The sequence below is a fragment of the Dendroctonus ponderosae genome, unplaced genomic scaffold (genome assembly GCF_020466585.1).
Source record: "Dendroctonus ponderosae isolate FM_Combo_2020 unplaced genomic scaffold, Dpon_F_20191213v2 Dpon_F_20191213_10, whole genome shotgun sequence".
Classification (NCBI taxonomy): domain Eukaryota; kingdom Metazoa; phylum Arthropoda; class Insecta; order Coleoptera; family Curculionidae; genus Dendroctonus; species Dendroctonus ponderosae.
The window spans coordinates 1,048,153-1,065,096 of record NW_026017111.1 but is presented as its reverse complement, the minus strand read 5'-3'; the positions used below and the strand labels follow the sequence as shown (position 1 = coordinate 1,065,096).

The 16,944-nt window shown below is 42.6% G+C and overlaps 6 protein-coding genes across 12 annotated transcripts in view; 3 read left to right on the top strand and 3 right to left on the bottom strand.

Moving 5' to 3' along the window:
• LOC109542452 (VPS35 endosomal protein-sorting factor-like) overlaps window positions 1-3,752 on the bottom strand; it is a 20,826-nt gene extending 17,074 nt beyond the window's left edge. The window contains exons 1-17 of one of the 2 annotated variants that reach the window (XM_048662006.1): window positions 3,588-3,752; window positions 3,453-3,534; window positions 3,215-3,397; window positions 2,997-3,162; window positions 2,683-2,821; window positions 2,441-2,632; window positions 2,214-2,390; window positions 1,980-2,157; window positions 1,761-1,930; window positions 1,606-1,706; window positions 1,368-1,549; window positions 1,176-1,319; window positions 928-1,115; window positions 741-876; window positions 487-679; window positions 156-434; window positions 1-107 (exon numbers count right to left, since the gene is read on the bottom strand). The exon at window positions 1-107 is cut by the window's left edge and continues 1 nt beyond it. In XM_048662006.1, coding sequence (XP_048517963.1) covers window positions 1-107; window positions 156-434; window positions 487-679; window positions 741-876; window positions 928-1,115; window positions 1,176-1,319; window positions 1,368-1,549; window positions 1,606-1,706; window positions 1,761-1,930; window positions 1,980-2,157; window positions 2,214-2,390; window positions 2,441-2,632; window positions 2,683-2,821; window positions 2,997-3,162; window positions 3,215-3,397; window positions 3,453-3,534; window positions 3,588-3,610 — 2,640 coding nt within the window. In that variant the 5' untranslated portion in view covers window positions 3,611-3,752. Of the gene's footprint in view, window positions 108-155; window positions 435-486; window positions 680-740; window positions 877-927; window positions 1,116-1,175; window positions 1,320-1,367; window positions 1,550-1,605; window positions 1,707-1,760; window positions 1,931-1,979; window positions 2,158-2,213; window positions 2,391-2,440; window positions 2,633-2,682; window positions 2,822-2,996; window positions 3,163-3,214; window positions 3,398-3,452; window positions 3,535-3,587 lie in introns of those variants that run through there. The other variant, XM_048662007.1, reaches the window with a different exon arrangement.
• Window positions 3,753-3,859: 107 nt separating this feature from the next.
• Window positions 3,860-6,189, top strand: LOC109542457 (pentatricopeptide repeat-containing protein 2, mitochondrial). Of its 4 annotated transcripts, none has more exons than XM_019911692.2 (8): window positions 3,860-3,957; window positions 4,214-4,359; window positions 4,507-4,733; window positions 4,807-5,035; window positions 5,086-5,188; window positions 5,243-5,437; window positions 5,493-5,909; window positions 5,965-6,189. In XM_019911692.2, the coding sequence occupies exons 3-8, from the start codon at window positions 4,637-4,639 to the stop codon at window positions 6,142-6,144; spliced, it is 1,221 nt and encodes a 406-aa protein (XP_019767251.1). In that variant the 5' UTR covers window positions 3,860-3,957; window positions 4,214-4,359; window positions 4,507-4,636; the 3' UTR covers window positions 6,145-6,189. The 4 variants fall into 4 exon arrangements, with proteins under 4 accessions (XP_019767251.1, XP_019767254.1, XP_019767253.1 ...); XM_019911695.2 differs by having other exon boundaries at window positions 3,907-3,957; window positions 4,147-4,359; XM_019911694.2 differs by lacking the exon at window positions 3,860-3,957 and adding an exon at window positions 3,969-4,142.
• Window positions 6,165-7,506, bottom strand: LOC109542458 (thioredoxin domain-containing protein). The gene is made up of 4 exons (XM_019911696.2): window positions 7,095-7,506; window positions 6,869-7,037; window positions 6,557-6,815; window positions 6,165-6,503 (listed from the first exon to the last, which is right to left on the bottom strand). The coding sequence occupies exons 1-4, from the start codon at window positions 7,356-7,358 to the stop codon at window positions 6,266-6,268; spliced, it is 930 nt and encodes a 309-aa protein (XP_019767255.1). The 5' UTR covers window positions 7,359-7,506; the 3' UTR covers window positions 6,165-6,265.
• A 179-nt stretch (window positions 7,507-7,685) lies between these two features.
• LOC109542456 (origin recognition complex subunit 4) lies at window positions 7,686-9,641 on the top strand. Of its 2 annotated transcripts, XM_019911691.2 has the most exons (8): window positions 7,686-7,941; window positions 7,996-8,194; window positions 8,246-8,380; window positions 8,432-8,542; window positions 8,593-8,780; window positions 8,830-9,117; window positions 9,171-9,378; window positions 9,433-9,641. In XM_019911691.2, exons 1-7 carry the CDS (start codon window positions 7,762-7,764, stop codon window positions 9,336-9,338), a joined length of 1,269 nt encoding a protein of 422 aa, XP_019767250.2. In that variant the 5' UTR covers window positions 7,686-7,761; the 3' UTR covers window positions 9,339-9,378; window positions 9,433-9,641. The 2 variants fall into 2 exon arrangements, with proteins under 2 accessions (XP_019767250.2, XP_019767249.2); XM_019911690.2 differs by having other exon boundaries at window positions 9,171-9,641.
• On the bottom strand, window positions 9,380-15,553 carry LOC109542454 (serine/threonine-protein kinase D1). Of its 2 annotated transcripts, XM_019911687.2 has the most exons (16): window positions 15,353-15,547; window positions 14,828-14,989; window positions 14,634-14,778; window positions 14,448-14,585; window positions 14,201-14,388; window positions 13,504-13,774; window positions 13,280-13,448; window positions 13,091-13,226; window positions 12,612-12,936; window positions 12,406-12,557; window positions 12,122-12,352; window positions 11,883-12,066; window positions 11,333-11,515; window positions 11,194-11,279; window positions 11,053-11,144; window positions 9,380-10,998 (listed from the first exon to the last, which is right to left on the bottom strand). In XM_019911687.2, exons 2-16 carry the CDS (start codon window positions 14,957-14,959, stop codon window positions 10,980-10,982), a joined length of 2,451 nt encoding a protein of 816 aa, XP_019767246.2. In that variant the 5' UTR covers window positions 14,960-14,989; window positions 15,353-15,547; the 3' UTR covers window positions 9,380-10,979. The 2 variants fall into 2 exon arrangements, with proteins under 2 accessions (XP_019767246.2, XP_019767245.2); XM_019911686.2 differs by having other exon boundaries at window positions 14,448-14,778; window positions 15,353-15,553.
• A 294-nt stretch (window positions 15,554-15,847) lies between these two features.
• The window catches only part of LOC109542455 (low-density lipoprotein receptor-related protein 1), an 11,442-nt gene continuing 10,345 nt past the window's right edge, over window positions 15,848-16,944 (top strand). Inside the window, exon 1 of the mRNA XM_048662162.1 lies at window positions 15,848-16,255. Within this exon, the coding sequence (XP_048518119.1) occupies window positions 16,174-16,255 (82 nt within the window). The 5' untranslated portion in view covers window positions 15,848-16,173. The remainder of the gene's footprint in view (window positions 16,256-16,944) is intronic.

Genomic DNA, 16,944 nt, shown 5'->3' with positions numbered 1-16,944 from the left:
CAGTTCCTTAAGCAAGCTGAGGATCTCGCCGATGATAATTGCGATCATATTCTCAGTTTCCTCGATAAATCCCGGCTCGGAGCCCCATAGAGCGTCGTTGGACTCAACTAAAACCCCTAGTTGCACTATTGCTTGATATATTTGCTGAAACCTACCTCGATCTATGTGATATGGATAGACCTCTTGCGCCATTACAGCCAGCAAGTCGATAACGTTGATGTAGATTGAACACAAATTGGCGGAGCTCCAGCCGAAATTCTTCAGCACATTGAGCAGCTTCTTGGAAACGCTCAGAATTCCCCTGTCTGGATTGTCTGGCACCACCAGCAGAACTGCGAGAAATTGCCGCACAAATGGGAGCAGACATGCTTCGGTGTCAGCAGACGGCGTCAACTCGGATATTACAGAGAGGATGGCTCTAAAGCACGCATCAGCTAGAAAAACCTTTTGAGTTTAGCTAAGTTTTCGTTAATCGAGTCAACATACCTTGCCCGAGACAGTGATTGCTAAGCGCCACTTGCCCAGAAAGCAAATACAGGCTTAATCGCACTTTCGTGGAATCAATGGAAGGAATGGTGATGAAACAGTAAGCGGCACACGCACGCACAAAATCCCCGGTTTTCCTTGTATGAAGCCCCTTAACCACTAGCCGAGTATTAACAGCCAATAAATTCACGCGCTGAAACAATGCACGTGAATGTTACAACTATGAGGAGATTTTTTGGGAGTTGGAAACGTACCTGGACCAGCTGAGCCAAAACAGCGTCAAAACTGGCAAAAGAGCCGCGGGCTTCCACGTAAAACTGCAATTGCTGCTCGAAATCGCGCCCATAATCCACCAGATTGACAATGTTGCACAAAATGTCCCCGATTTGCCTGTTTGGCGAGATTATAGATCCGGGATTAGAAACTGACGATAATAATTACCGATGCTCGTCCTCAGGAGTCAGAGCGTTAACGCAGTCATGCAAAATGCCGCCCAAATACATCAGCGCGTTGATTGTTACCAGATCGTTTGTCTTCTGCTCCACTAAGTTGGAAGTTAATATCAGCTTGCAAACTTCCACTTTGGTGGATTCGTCGTGAAACAAGTCGATCAACGGCAGAAAATTGTCCTGTAAACGAGGCATTTTAGAAAATCCGATGGAAAAGCTCCGTCAAAGCAGATAATTTACCATTGAAAGAAGCGCTTCGAAATCGGTAATTTCCGCTACAATGTGTCTGACTATCGCCTTTAGCTGCATAGGGAACTTTTCCGAGCATCGGTTAGGAACCATATGGTCGAGCACATCGCCCAGCACGGTGTTTACTTCCCGAGTCTAAAAACACCGCATTTTGCGCAATTCCAGCATATAGAACGTGCTCACCGAAAAATTGCGGGCGATAAACTGCACCCAAATTTCCACACAACTCATATACTCGGACGGTTTTTTCAGCTGAGCAATGTTGCTCCAAACGGCGTTTAGGGCTGGTTTTCGTTGCTCTGCAGGCGGTGGGCAGATGCTGACGCACAGTCCCAGTGTTCTTAAAAGCGAGTGCAGCGGAATTCCTGCGAGATTTGTTTCCATTGTGGTTTCTTATGGTTTTGGCTATACATACACTTACCATCATCTGTGCACTGTCCGATCATGCACAAAAACTGAAGAGTCCTCTGGGCAATGTACGTGGGCTTAAAGCCCGACATGATGGTATTTAAAATCAACGAACTGAAACACAATTGTGCCTTAAAAAATTAACTTCATCAAAAAATTGCACTGTACCTGTTGCTGTAGCGCTTGCACTCCTCCAAAAGCTCCGACAAAACACTTTCAGGAGAATGCTGAACTACCGCCTCCATTATATAATCTAGAGCAGGAGTGTAGAGGGTCATGTAAATGGGAATGCTGAGGTTTTGCCTGCTTAAATCGCCCGTGGCGCTTCTGCCAAATAACTAAAACAGCCAGTTTCCCGGAGGAGAAAAACCAAAAATCCCAACTTACGTGCTGGTACGTTTCCAAGAAGCACTCAAAATTTCTTTTCAGATAACCGGTCTCGGAGTGTCTGGTCATAACGTTTAGCCCGACCCTGCAAAGGTAACAGCGCGCGTATATTGCCACCAAAGGGTTTCCAATGCCCAAAATCATCTCAGTCAGCCTGAATAGTGCCTCGGGGCATTCACTGAAACTCACACCATTTAATGGGGTTTTTGCTTGAGCTGTTCGACAAATTTTTACTTTGCCGATATAAAATAGTAGGACTTTAGCAGAGCCATCTCAACATACAGCCTTGGCACTAGTTCCCTGATGGAGGCAATCTTGAAAAACCAATTTAAGCAAGTCTCTTTGGCGCTATCAGGCACCATGTCGGGCGTAAAGTCCTCAGGCAGAGCTACCGGGGTTTTACCTCCAGGCCTAAAACCAGCCAACTTTAGGCTTAAGCGCTTCAGCAATCAGTCAGTTACTTGTAATAAACCGCCTTCGCACGCAGCCTTTCATAAACCAGCTTTCCAAAGCAATCCAAAATATCGGTAACCAACACAAACTTGCTGGGGTAAAAGGGTAAAACGTCCGAATCGGCCAACATTTTTGCACATTGGATTGCGATCTTTAGGGCTTTCACTCTTTGCTGCATATTCCAAGCCTGCACCAGCTCCCTAAAAGTGACCGTCAGACATAAACGCTTAATCTAATGAGGATCGCTTGCTTGTTGAGCTGTTGAATTTTCAGCAAATATTCCGCCTGCGATAGATCGAGCTTTCTCTGTGGACCTTCTTCGAAACTATCCAGTTGCTCTAGCCGATGCTGCACTTTGTCCACTTTGGTGCTTTGCGCTCTAACTACAACTAAATAAAGAATTTATATCGGAAAGCATTATTCAACCAGCGCCATTCAGGCCCGAGTTTTCATCAGGCCAAGCTTCCTCCACTATAATGCTTAGCTTGCACAAATTTAGTGTTTTCTTGCAATGTAATATAGAAAAAAGGTGCTGTGAGACTTTCCTACTGCAGTTGTTCCTACCTTTCTCTCCCTCCAACAGAAAACTAGTAACCATTGAAAGCTTTTCTGAAGTGGTATACTTTTGCAAAATGCCACTCTTCCTGCTTGTCCAAGAGTCAGTTTTGTCGCGTTTTTCGTCGGCCTTTTTACTGGGTTCTTTCTTAGCCGATAAGCTATCAACAGCATCCTATTGAAAACTAGGTCAGTCATCTCCAAATACGATTTTTTGAGATTTCTACCATTTCTGCGGCTATTTTCGATAAAGGGTCCAGCTCCTCGCGCATAGCGAACTCCGTTAAGGGGTCGAGTTTCTTCAGGGCAAGAGCCAGGGGCTCAGAAATATTGGCGGCGGCTGATATTGGCGTGCTGCGCCCTGTGCTGGGGGCGGAGCCCAAAACTCTGCGGGGAATCCTTTCTGTAACCTGGATAATTGATGAAAAAAGGGGCGAAGTTGATTGTTTAGGAAATGGGGCTTACAACGACATTTTTTAGAGGGTGATCCACGGTGGCAACCCAATTAAATTCGAGCTTCCTCGAGTCCACATTTCGCTCGGTTTTCCTGCAAAAAACACAAGTTTTCGATGGTTACAAGGAAATTAACGTGAATCTTACCAAACTGGGAGGTTTGCTGACATGTTTTTGTTTATCTCATGCCCTGGACACCACAGAACATCCCCCCTAGGGAAAGACACGTTCTGTGGTTTCTGAACTATAACTGAGAAAAACTGATTTCATAGCAGCCAGAGGCACCATAGAGTAAGCAAAATAATTACTTATTATTTATAATTATAATTAATTATTTTACTTTTTCTATGAGAGGCGCTACAGAAGTTGAAGACAGCTACAGATTAAATCATGAATAACCCACTGTTGGAAAATATTCTGTGGATGACAGGGTTAACGCAAGTCAAATGTCAAATAAATCTTCCCCATTGTTGTTTGTGGTTTTGTCATGGACAATTGATGATAGTTTAAGTGAAAAGTGAGTTTTTCTTAATTAATACTCCTGCCACTTGCCCTACGCTGTTGTTATTAACGCTTTCGGGACACTATATGGGTCCAATGTCCAACAAATGTGCTTTACAGAGCAATACTAGTGAAGTCTTCTAATATTGTTTAAGCAAGCACGTAAAAAAAATCCTACTCTTAACGAAACTGCACACTTTTGTAGGTACAAATAGCCCCCATACTTAACCGGGAGTTGTAGGGGTTTTGCATGGTGGTTTTCCTGTTTTTAGATTGATTCAGGCAGCGACGATCTTGCTGTAGTGGAAAACTGTAGGTTGCTCATTATCCACATGAGAATGAACCACCTACCGAAAAAGTAGACGAAAAACTCGATAGGAAAACTCTGTAACCGGCCGAACATCTAGCTAGATACAAGGTATAAATGTTGTTTAATAAATTTAGCGTTTTGCGCGAAAACTGCACATTTCTAAATATATATTCTTTATATTTAAAAAAAATGCATGTTTTATTGCGCTAGACGTTCATTTAAATTCACCAACTAATTAACCCTTCATTGTTTTAGTAAATTTCCATTGGCGACACTAACGTGTCAGTTGTCAAGTTAGGTTAGAGCTAACCTCACTTTTCAACTTCACCGCATTTTCCCGAGAGTTTTTCCATCAAAGAAAATTCGGTGAAACCTTCAAGTGAACATGGCGCAAAGTTTCCTAACCATTTTCAGAAAGCCGCTGAATGCCGGATTTCTATCCAAGCTGAATAATGTTGCGTTATCCCCAATTTACTGTCAAGGTACTTTAATGTTTTATTGCATAAGTTTCCATATAATAATAATAATAATTGTTATTTATCAATGTTCCTCCAGATGTGAAACATCTCTATTCGAAGACCGCCTTGGGTCTAGACGGGTTTGTGCAACAAAAAGAACGAATTAAAATGCAAATGGCCAGCATTTCTGACAAGTTCAAAGATAAAATGTCCGAATATGTGGCTTCTGAATCGAAAAACCTGATATTTACGGAGGATTTGAAGAATATGGTGCATCTGGCAGATACAGACAAAGAAATAGAGTTGGCTATTCAGATGACAAAACGGTAACACGGTCTTGGACATGGAAGCCCATTAATATTTGATACTTTTCCAGTTATAATCAGCAAAACCGGTCACTACGGTTTGGCAACTATATTTTCGGGCCGGTGATCATGAGAATGTTCTACGTCCATAACAAGCCCGACTTAGCTGTGGAGGTAAATAAGGCCCTCCCAAAATGTTCGTTGAGTCGAAAGAAATTTCATTTCTAGTGCTTCAAGTCTGAGGAACTGAGAGGCATTTTCGAGCAGACAATTTCCTATCAGCTCCTGCTGGATTTGCTCTACGAGAACCAAAAATATCAGGAAATTCTGGACCTTTTCGAAATCATCACAGACAAACAAGTCGAGGGGCTGAAGTATCCGAGACATGCGGTTGTTCTGGCAATGGCAGCCTGCTATAAACTGGTAAGATTCTTAAGCCTACTTAACATCCATACGCTGTACTTTGTTTGCGCCGCAGAACAATCCAGAGTCTTTGGAATATGCTCTGAAACAGTGGAAGAGTCTCAGTGAGTTTGGGCATCAGGCAATGCGCAAAGCCACAACGTTTTGCGCCGGTCTAGCACTCAACCAAGGCAAACCAGAAATAGCATTGGAACTGTTGACTTCCGTAAAAAACCAAAATTACACCACTGTGCGCAACCTTAAAGTAGCATCGTTGGCAGGAGTTGGAAGAGTGGAAGATGCCATTCCCATTCTAAAAGCTGTTCTCAGTGAAGACGTTTCACTTACAGATTATAGAAAGGCCCACACGTTCAACAGGGATGTAATTGAACGCGTAAAGCAAGCAATGGCAAGTTCAGATGATGCAGAACTCACCTTGGAGTTCAACAGGCTGGAGCAGATCTTCGAAAAAGAGGGGCACATTTCAGATCAAGTGAGTAAACGGGTTTAATCTTGAAGTTCATTTAACGCGTTTTGGCGCTCGGTAGTCTTTAGACGATCAGCTGTGTTCGGAGATCCAAAAAACTATCCAAAACAGGGACAGGGAGTTTAGAGATAATTCAGACTTCCAACCGAGAGGGCAGTACAACTATAACAGGGGGTATCAGCAAAGGCAGAATCAGGGCAGATATAATTCTTCCAGGCCTGGATTGGTCGACCTAGTTTGATGTATTTAAGAAAGCAAATATAAAAGAAACCAACATGTTTTTTAATCTCTTCAGTGTTTTTTTGCTAAATCAAGTATTAACCCACTTACCGCTGCCTGAACTGAAAATGTAACAATTCAGTTTATTCTTTTTTAGAGGTTTTTTTGCTCTTCTTTTGAGATTTGCTGGGTTTTTCCTCCACTTTTTCTGATTTCTTCAGGAACTTGAGCACAGTGGAAATGACCAGGCCGAGAAGCAAGCTCCCAAATCCGACTTGCCACAGATAAGGATTATCTTTCATGAACGTAACAGTGGCCGCAATTAGATCATCGAACGGCGATTTTGGCACTGGAACATTCTCGGGCTTCATGTTTTTAAACCTTGAAGGCAAATTGCAGTGAAACCGCCCGCATTAGAAGCCAATTAACTGTACCAGTCCTGAGCGAATGCCACTAGCGACTTAATCTCGAAGTCCTGATTGTGATACTTGTACATCTTTCCCTTCTTGAACAGGATGAAAGTTGGGACCTCAAACACATCGAATCGTCGGGCAGTCATGGCGCCTGTAGTGGCTCGGTTTACTCGGGCAATGTTCATGCGGGACTTCAAATGGGCCCCCACAGCTTCCCATTTGGCTTGCATTCGTTGGCATTCCACACAGTCTGTTGTGTAGAACTGAACAAACCAATCGCCTAAAAATTCAGGTTCGCAGAATTCCCATTGGGGTGGACACAATTTCCAGTACCAGTGGTGGCTCCTGAAGCAGCCTGCGTTAAATGTTCGAAAGTTTCATCGGTCAGCTCTTTCACAGCCGGCTCTTTGTTATTGGAAAACGTATCAAGTATAATTTGATCGTCTATCGGTCCGTCGTAGAGCAGCGGTATTCCATGCCTGAAGAACACCACCGCTGGCTCCTAAACACACCACAATACCGTTAGCAGATGCATGGGGAAATGATGGCATTTGCCTACCTTGTTAGGAGTATATAACCGGGTCATCGAACTATCAATTAATTTCACTACCCATGCATTGAGCACTTCCACCACATCCTCCCTAATGGCAGTCAATTGGTTTTCGTAATTATCGCATTCACGGCAGTGTTTTGTGGAAAACAGGACAACCAGATATTTTTCACTCCTAATCAAATTTACCAACTCATCATCGAGTATTTGTTCCAGTTCCGATTTCGCGTGGCAAAAAATCGCAGCGAACAGTAGGAACAGGGAGAAACGCATTTCGAGAAGAAAACTCCAGATAACTTACAAATGAGCAGTTTGCCGGAATGTTTTGAGTTGAGAAGAGTTTAACCTCAACAAATTTTGAGGCAATGTGACGTTTACCTTGGATCTGGATCAGTCAACTGCAGGTGCAGATCACAGAACATCCCCCTTGGGGGATGTTCTGTGTCACATATTTCCAGCTTGAAAAACCATTAATGATTAACAGAAAATTAATCCTGCGTTGTCACTAACATAATTCGGAATTAATTTAAATTTCATTCGGATTGAATTTTCGATTATCGCTAAACAGTTGTACTATTTCCAATCACATTTAAATCTCCCGCCGTTTACCACCCGGTTAGCAACAGATCATCACATAAACCATCACCTAACCTCACACAACTTTCAAAATTGTGCCATGTCTGGTGATTTTGAGGCAATCGTGAAATATCTCAAAGAAAAGGTACTCTACAGCGATGAAGTTGTGGGCAAAGAGAAGGAAAAGAAGCAAGTGTTGAATTTGCTTCGAAGAACTGTGGTGGATGGTGAGTCGAACTCCATGCTGTTGATTGGGCCCCAAGGGGCTGAGTCGTCCAAGGTTTGTTGTCCTGAAGCCTTTGCCTGATTGTTAAGCATAGCTGTTGTTGGGTAGTTAGTGAACAGTGTCCTGAAGGAGCTGGAGGGATTAAAAGACTACATAATAGTAGAACTCCATGGGCTGCTCCACACGGACGATCGGCTGGCTTTGAAAAGCATCACTTTTCAACTGAATTTGGACAACGCCGTTGACGGCAAAGTTTTCGGTAGTTTTGCCGAGAACCTGGCATTCCTGTTAGCTTGCTTGCGAACTGGTAAGTCCCAAAGTTTCTCCACTGTCCTGCATCACTTGCCGTTGCTTCCAGGCGGAAAAGAGTCATCGAAAAGCGTCATTTTCATACTGCAAGCATTCGACTTGTTCTGCGCCCACCACAATCAAACGCTGCTGTACAATTTGTTTGATATTTCCCAGAGCGCTCAAACCCCAATCTGTGTCCTCGGTAAAGTACCGCTTCTACGAGCCGATTTGGGGTTCTACTTTGTTTTTTCAGGCTTGACTTGTCGCATCAACGTGATTCAACTGCTAGAAAAACGGGTGAAATCCAGGTTTTCCCATAGGCAAATGTTTCTTTATGCGGGTTCAGAAGAAACATCCGATCTAGGTAAAACAGTATGGCTGCAATTAACAGTTTTAATCAGTTCGTCGCTTCAGACTTTGCCTTGGATAGGATGGCTTGGTACCTGGAGCTTCCTCCGAAATGCCCCGTAGGAATCACTAGTAAAGCCAGAGATGCATGGAACCTTAATGTGCAGGAGCTTCTAAAAAATAAAAAGTTTAGAGCTGTAACTGAAAGGATGATAGGTTTGGAGCTTAGCGAGCAAATCTTGAAGAATGTGCTAGTAAGTTAAAATGCACCAATAACCAAAATGTGTTCATGCATCCTTTTAGCTCAAATGCCTGTATTCACTCACAAACACCGACCAACTTCTCACTGTGAACCAGTTCGAAAAAGAGCTGGAATCTTTGGAAAAAGACGAGATGGTTCAAGTCTTGCAGGATTTGAGCGCCTTGGAAATTTGCCTTATTGTAGCCATGCAACATCACAGCGATATTTACGACAACAGTCCAATGAACTTCGAAATGGTTTACACCAGATATGTGAAATTTGCCCATAAACATTCAAGTATGCAGAACGTTCAACGGCCAGTCGTCATGAAGGCATTTGAGCATATAGAGGTAAAGCTAGCGGATACGATTCGTCCGTCTTCTAAACAACCCTTTGCTTTAAGGCCATCGAACTGATCGCGATGGTTAATCAACAAGGCAGCGCCAAGTTGCAAAAGGAGTATCAGTTTTTCAAGCTCTTAGTCACGCCGCAACAGATTTCGGAAGCGATTGGTAAAATGCAAGGCCTTCCCACTGAAATTGTCCAATGGTGGAACAGTTCACTAATTTAATTAGACCTGGATGGAACCTAAAGAACAAACAAACTATGAGGTTGAATTCAATAACATATGGTATATTATTTACATTTAATATAAAACGTGTTAGTCCCTGTAGCGCAATATGGAACTCACAAGAACATTTCAACGTGTGGAAAAGCCTACTATTCGTTATTTTAAAGACAAATTTAACACAATCACAACCAAAAAGCTTCAAATTTACTTGGAAAAACCCAAATTGCACAGTGTCTTCATAGAGCCTTGTAAGCCACGCCATCACAAAATACAAACAGATAAATATTGATATAAGTAGACGAACACGCCCAATTTTATTTTATCCCCAGAATCTTCCTGGATACTGAAGCGTGTTTTTACATGAAATTGTGCTACTTATATCAGGGCATATTATTGCTAGCCACGTGGATTACCATAAGATATAAAGGCATTGTACGGAAATACCCATTAAACGCATTAGGCCGTGTTTGTAAAATGTACTTTGACTGAACTGAAAAATTGTGTATCTGCTTCATAAACAAAATATGAGGTCGGCAAAAACACAAAATGCTTCAGGTTTTGGAAGCAAATATTAGCGTTTGTAGTAACACGCTTAAAGATTATTTTATAGCGTTTACAAAAGAGAAAGTTTCGCAGCTTTACTGTAATCTAAGCATTAAAACACTGGTTTCGTCACAAAAACGTTTCAATCCAAAGTGGATTGTGCGAATTTAACGGCGTTGAAGAATGGAAAATTGTTTAAAACCCTAGTTCTATCTAAGTTTACCTACTTATATACACAACCATTACTCAGAGATATTTAGTACTTAAGGCAATTAATTACATGTAAGTTTAGAATATGGTCGGTATTGGCCCGGGAGTTGTTAAAAAAATAACCATTGGGGAGCTAAAAGAGGTGATTATTTAGTTCCAAACCGCGTTCAGCTACCAGTTCTAGAGTCCAAAATCTTAATCTAAGATTGTGTGTGTGTCTAAAGTTTTAGTAACAAAACTTTACCCACGCACACGAAATAAATAATTTAAATGAGTATTATAAAAATTCGGCAAAAGATATTGGAAGACTAATTGTCAAATAATTGCGAGCGCGCCTTAGTCTAAGTCGATAAACATATAAAAATATAAAAAATTTGATGAGCTCAATAAGTTAAGTACCTAAATTAAAAACTGCATTCCACGGATGTCCCCGATTTAGCCACTGATAAAGTTTGCATTAAAAACATTCTGTCGATTAAAAACAATATATGTAGTACATAAGAGTGGTTAGCACTGGACAAAGATCAATGAACGTTCTTTCAAAGAATATACCCATGAAATCAACACGTTTTCATTGCCAATCAAAAATGAATATCAATTTTATATTTGAAACCCGATCTAGTTGTTTCCGTTTGCTGACCACCTTGTGTTGAACTGTTACTAGACTGGTGAAAGATTGAAGAAGCGAAAATAAACGTAAAACCTATTAAATGAATGGGATCCTGCACCCGTTTCAATCGGGCTGCATTTGGTCATCTGTATTGTAATTTAGAGAGCGGTAATACCGAAACGCTATCATACAGATACGGGGCAAATAGACAAGATGCTCCATCAAGACTTAATGCCGATGAGACATCGCTTCACGTTATGCAGCCACTTTTTCTCTCGTCATTGCTCCGCCCTGTATCTAAACCGAATTGTTTCAGTAAAACTCCAAAACACGAATAAACACTCAACCTACTTTTCCCACCGGGCATCGTCGGACTCATGGGTCAGGTATCGGACGTTTATTTGATTCTCCAGCGACCTCAAGTCGCACCACGCCTGGTAGTCCTTGGAAAGAACGCGTAGAAAACATCACTGTAGGTTTTTAAGTGCTTACCTGCAACCAGACATGTTGGAGCGATTTATCCACGGTGTATCGCTTCCGTTGCTTCACTTGCAGCAGATTGTTGATCAAGTCGATTGCTGCAGGGAAAGCGGATGAGCTGAAGAATCACTGGACGGAAGTCGGAGCTTACCATCAGAAGAAATTTCCTTCCAAGGATTAGGCGGGTACATGAAAGCGGCGTTCTGGATTTGGTCGTTGATGTCCTCGTCCTCATTAAACGGGAAAGTGCCGCTCAAACTCACGTAGACAATCACCCCGACGCTCCACATGTCCAAGGAGCGATTGTAGCCTTTGTTCCTTAGCACCTCTGGAGCTAGTGAGACGGTGAACAATAAAAATCCAATTTAGGAATGTTTTCCAGGCTTTGAAGCCGTGGTCTATGGGAATTTCTTGCTGACGTTTCGTCCACAGCTGTGCTGGACATTATGTATTTATGCGACGACAGGGGATCCACTGGTTGAACCAGTCTTAGTCGGAAAGCACGGGAGATCACTTCGCCCACTGGCTCATCGCCTTTGATAATGTCCAGCACAGCTGTGGACGAAACGTCAGGAAGAAATTCCCATAGACCACGGCTTCAAAGCCCGGAAAACATTCCTAAATGTGATTTAACAGGCCGTGCACGCCTTCATGGTCTGATAATAAAAATCCAACTTTTCCCGGATTGCATGGTCACCTACCTAAATATGCCGGGGTGCCCACTACGGATCTTCGAAACGACTTCTCGCCAATGATTCTGGCGAAGCCAAAGTCGCAAAGCTTGACTTGCGGATATTCAGCGTCTGAGTTCAACAGGACGTTTTCCGGCTTCAGATCACAGTGCACGATGTTTTTGCTGTGTAGGTGTTTCAACGCGACCAAAATCTGCACGATTTCAAACATCGATTGGCAAAAATCCATCCCAAGTGGCAAAGTTTACCTGAGTGATCAGAAATTTGGTCACCCTTTCAGTGAGTCGGCCCTTTTCATGCGACAAAATCATCTCCAACATGTCGCCTTTCAGCTTCTCCATCACCACGAAGATGCGTTCGGGCGTTTCGAACATTCGCTCCAGGTTTACCACCCCGGAGTGGGACAGATTTTGCAAAATGGCTACTTCGTTCTTCAATTGTGCTTCTTGTTTGGTTGGGAAGCGCAGCTTATCAATAACCTGTGAATGTTCAATTTAACCGTGGTGTATTTTACATTATTTATTGGCTTTACTTTAATAGCTACGGATCGCCCGGTTCTTCGATGAACTCCGCCATAGACAATGCCAAACTGACCCGACCCCAATACCTCATCCGGATAGATTTGGTAGATTTGGCTCATGTCGGTTATCTGCTCCTCGCTTTGGCTGGACATTTCATCCGGTTCTGCAGCACAGACCATTAGCTATACGGATTGATTCAAAAACTTACTAGACCAACTTCCAGAATTGCCGGTAACCGGAAGCATTGCCTGCCTAATGGTTGTTTCCCAGCTCTTGGACAAGTAGGCTCCAATCCCGCTATCCGGAGGCGGCAAGTTAACGTTGTTACCATCTTGCAGCTCATGAAGCGGATCCTGGCCGACGAAGTAATCCACATTGGCGGTGCGAATTTCGAAACAATGCATCACATCTCCCTGCTTAATTCTGGCTGTGTCAATCGTCAGGATTTCCGATAAGGGGATTTCTTTGTAGTATTTCGTACTGGTGTCGCTTTGAAATAGCACTAGCGACTTTGTATCCAATCGCCAAAAGTGTCTTCGAACCTGGTTGAAATCCAGTCAACAATGTTACTTTATACGAATGGGAACAAGCGGTTATTCGAAAATGTTTAGGCCCAAACCAGTTGAGATTAAAAAGCGTTTTTTGCAAAACGATCCACCCAGAATTTGCGTTTTAAATGGCAAAGAAGGTGCTTACAGTGCGGTCCTTATTGGTAAAATGCACCAGCCATCCCTCTTTGATTATCTTGGAGCCCCGCCGCTTGGTGTGTTTCACAGACTGAACAATTCGTTGAAGAGGAATGTTGGCACTGGGCGATGAGGACGAGCTGCAACTGACCTCGCATATACCTAATCCGGCAATTTGAATGGAAAAATCTGCACTTACGTCGATGGAGAATAGTCGTTGTCGTCATCATGAACTGGAATCACCTCGATATACTTTGTGCTGCCATTCTCCTGGCCGTAGCAGCTGTTTTTCTCCGACTCGTCGTCTTCGGCTAGAGTCAGATTAGTCTGGCTGTCGCTGCCCGAGCTCTCCGCATAGTCAAACTGCCCTGTTTAATCATCGACAATTGCGTAAATCGCCCGGACTATTTCAGCAAAATTTACCTTGCGAATCTCTGGGCAGTTCTCCCGTGCAGTCCTTGGGGACTTTTTCCAGGCATTTCTTGTGCACGTTGTAGTTGCAGTCTTTGCATTGCAAACCCTGCTTGAACAAGCCTTTGAGCAGCTTCTTGCAATGCTGGCAAACAGTTGGCCGGGTGTAGGAATGGATTACAAAGGTGTGAGGAATACGCAGGACTCTGCAAGGGACGTCCCGATCCAACCAGGTTGAACGTCCACCCAGTGAAGGGGAACGATTGTGGCCATGTTGGGATATCTATGGAAATTGGTTTGTGATTAAGTGCGTCTTGTTCCAGGCGTGAAGGTTTTTGATAGTTTAAAACGACTTGAAAATTTACTGATTACAGGAATAAAACGCAGGAACACAGGAACGACAACAAAAAAAAACCAAGCATAAATAAAAGGGGGTATATTGAAACACGTAACATAAAGTCTAGGCTTTAGTCAAATTAACAAAATAAATATCGAGTATCAAAAACCGCCACCGCGCTAACAATATAATTCTAGATTCTCCTGGACGGACTCATTGTATCACATTTTTTAAAGCACACCACACCACTACTAATCGACAATATACTGAAACAGTGGTGCACTGGGAATGTTTGAAAGGTATACGAGACGAGAGGTAAACGAGGAGCTATTCATCTAATTTAACCCCCGTAAAAAAATTGGCCAGTCTTACCAATCCACTATCCTCAGTCTGCGTGGAATTTCCAGACGCTAAAGAAGTGTTGCTGCCGCCTGAAGGACTCCGTGGAACCTGCAGATTAGCCGATCGACGCCTTTCAGACTTATTTCCTTCATACAGCATGAAGGAGCAGTTGTTTGGCACTTTAACCACGCATCGCTTATGGTAGTTCTGCCCACATCCTAGGAAGAAATAACATTATCACTCGCTCTGTGAATTAGCGAATTGGTGTTGCGCTCACCATCACACTTAAGTCCCTGCCTGACCAATCCAAAGAGCATCTCGCCGCAAAAGTCGCAGAATGTGGGCGTTTTGTACGAATGCACCGAGAGAGCATGGGGCCTAACGATGGTCACTTCTGAATGTTGAACGTTCGGAACTGAAACTGCACATTGGAAAAACTGCTCCCAAAAATCGACATTTATACCTTTAGCTGTTACCACGATTTCAATTAGGGTGCCATCAACAATGTCCGAAGCTGAGTTAATAACCTGCAGTATGTTGCTGGAGCTGTACTCGTGCTTGAACAGCAACAGTCTGTCGTCCAACTTGTTAATTCCATGATCGGGAACCTAAAACACCGCTCAATAAATTCAAAAGGATATAAATTCGGCTGCTCACCTTCGAGTTGAGAAAATCGCAAGCTAAGTCTTTAATAGTCTTCAGATTTAGTGTGGATTGGGGCACTGTGATGGCATCTTTGATAAACCCAAATTGAAACATAAAGGTCACCTCTGGTCCCAGGTCATCCATGTTGAGTTGAGATGATGTCTGCAGGTTTAACTGCAACATTTCGTCACGTTACTTCAACTAATTGATGTGAAAACAATAACCGAAAATGTTCATTGCTCGATTATTCATGAATAATTAATCTCTTTGTAGTTAACGGGGATTTAGTTGGGTTTGGGGGGCAGTTTGCAACGCGTGAAACTTCCCAAAACAAACACCTCCACACAATCGATACGAAAATCGCAGCAAAGTTTGAAAAACGAACGTTTCACTGATTGTCCAGTAATGTTCATTATATCAGACAACAAAACCCGAAAGAAAATCACGATTTAACTCTGCTGAACACTTTTTGAGAATTCGATACCGTTACTTGAACTGATTTTGGTTAATTTGCAGCCCTGGGCGTAGTGCGCTTACCTCATGCGGGCGCCTTAAATAACCGACGCTCTGCGGTTAGGAGATGCAGTTTTCGGTCCGGGAATTACCGAATTTTAAGATTTTTTCGGATATTTTCGAAAAAAACATCTAAAACACTGAGGACCCTGACATATTGACATTCACAACAAATCTGACAAAATTGAAAGACATCAGCGGCCTTGAATGGTGACGGTTCAAGAACGTTTGCCGCCAACATAAAAATAAATCATCAACCTTTTCATTTAATTCAATCAACAATTTCGATGATTTGATATGAATTGTTCTGCCAGTTTTCCAGCATTTTCAGAAACTGATCTGTTTTCATTGATTTGGTTGCCGGCGAAAGAGATAGAGCATGATGGAGGCATTCTGGTCTTTCTCTAGCGCATGGCAAGAGCCCGCAGAACAAAAAAAAGGGAGAGTGAACTCGTACGCAGCCCGCACTAAGGGTGCACTTACCCCCGTCGTCCATTTTCGTATGGTCACTCCGAGTTAAACAAAGACAAACACTGCTCGTATGTGAATTGCTAGACCAACGTTCAGCGTCCGTCGCTTGTTTCCATCCTTCCCTAGTTTCCGTGAACGCGAGCGAAGACGAGAGTGTTCATGTTGTTTGTTGTGAATTTTTGTTTTTATTTCCATTCGGTCTTTCTGGCGTCTAGTTCAACCATTTCGCAATAGTTAAATAAACGCGTCCGACCATTCGGGAAGTGGACTCATTCATAAAATCGGCGGTTTACGCGTATTCTGTTCAGAATGGACGTTTCAAAGATGCTGGAAATGGACTAAAGTGCGTTCATTAACGTGTGAAAAGCCTGAAGATGAAGAAAACAAGTCGTTTAGTGCCCTTCATCGTAATCTACCTGTGCCAAAGCACACTTGCTGAGGACTTGATTCCCACACGTAAGGCACTTTTTTAAGGGGGTTTGATGGGTTATTGTTGCTAATGGCCAGCGGTCAAGGTGCTATTGACCATTCGATTCAGGTTATTTATTGTTTGTGCAGTTTTATTCGCGTAAATATTGGCCAAACGCCTCGCTGATCTCAGGCCATTATCTATTCCATCTAGGTACACATCGGGTGTTTAGGATTTTGAATGTTTTCTTGCTCAAATGGGCATTTTATCAATATTTTTGACGTTTTGAACTCAGTTTTATTAACTAACATTGATGCACAGTTACGACCGGTTTTTAAACTGTTTTAAGCATGTGGTTGTAAACTAAACTTTTCTCACGATAATAAGTAATCTTTAATAGTAAAAGTTGCCCACAAACAATCCCGAAAAATGACATTGATCTGTCAAAATTAATTTATTGGTGTCAAGTGTCAACTCGCGGGCTCAAAAGTCCAAACGTCTTTATTTGACACTTATTTTTGACACATATTTTGATTACATGTTATTGTGACTTGTTTTGTTCAGTTCTACTCGGCTTTTGCGAGCCTTTAAAGTCAGGGGGAGAGTTATGTAGAAAAATACAGTCTTCTGTTGTCTATGAAATTGCAAAATTTCATGTTTTCCGTCCCGTTTTGCATGTTTCTCGGAAGCAAAATGAGCAAGAACGCTCGTTTTTACATCATTCCAGAGATAACGA

Excerpts from the sequence above, each read along its gene's own strand:
- LOC109542457 (XM_019911692.2), top strand. The coding sequence starts at position 4,637 with ATGGCGCAAAGTTTCCTAACCATTTTCAGAAAGCCGCTGAATGCCGGA. Across the intron at positions 5,036-5,085 it reads GCTATTCAGATGACAAAACG|TTATAATCAGCAAAACCGGT; the intron begins GTAACACGGTCT and ends ATACTTTTCCAG. Across the intron at positions 5,910-5,964 it reads AGGGGCACATTTCAGATCAA|TCTTTAGACGATCAGCTGTG; the intron begins GTGAGTAAACGG and ends GGCGCTCGGTAG.
- LOC109542458 (XM_019911696.2), bottom strand. The coding sequence starts at position 7,358 with ATGCGTTTCTCCCTGTTCCTACTGTTCGCTGCGATTTTTTGCCACGCG. Across the intron at positions 7,038-7,094 it reads GGTTATATACTCCTAACAAG|GAGCCAGCGGTGGTGTTCTT; the intron begins GTAGGCAAATGC and ends TGGTGTGTTTAG. Across the intron at positions 6,504-6,556 it reads GTGGCATTCGCTCAGGACTG|GTTTAAAAACATGAAGCCCG; the intron begins GTACAGTTAATT and ends TTTGCCTTCAAG.
- LOC109542456 (XM_019911691.2), top strand. The coding sequence starts at position 7,762 with ATGTCTGGTGATTTTGAGGCAATCGTGAAATATCTCAAAGAAAAGGTA. Across the intron at positions 8,543-8,592 it reads AGAAGAAACATCCGATCTAG|ACTTTGCCTTGGATAGGATG; the intron begins GTAAAACAGTAT and ends TCGTCGCTTCAG. Across the intron at positions 8,781-8,829 it reads AAATCTTGAAGAATGTGCTA|CTCAAATGCCTGTATTCACT; the intron begins GTAAGTTAAAAT and ends GCATCCTTTTAG.
- LOC109542454 (XM_019911686.2), bottom strand. The coding sequence starts at position 14,959 with ATGGATGACCTGGGACCAGAGGTGACCTTTATGTTTCAATTTGGGTTT. Across the intron at positions 13,227-13,279 it reads AACGACTATTCTCCATCGAC|TTGCAGCTCGTCCTCATCGC; the intron begins GTAAGTGCAGAT and ends ATGCGAGGTCAG. Across the intron at positions 12,067-12,121 it reads CCAAATTTCTGATCACTCAG|ATTTTGGTCGCGTTGAAACA; the intron begins GTAAACTTTGCC and ends GAAATCGTGCAG.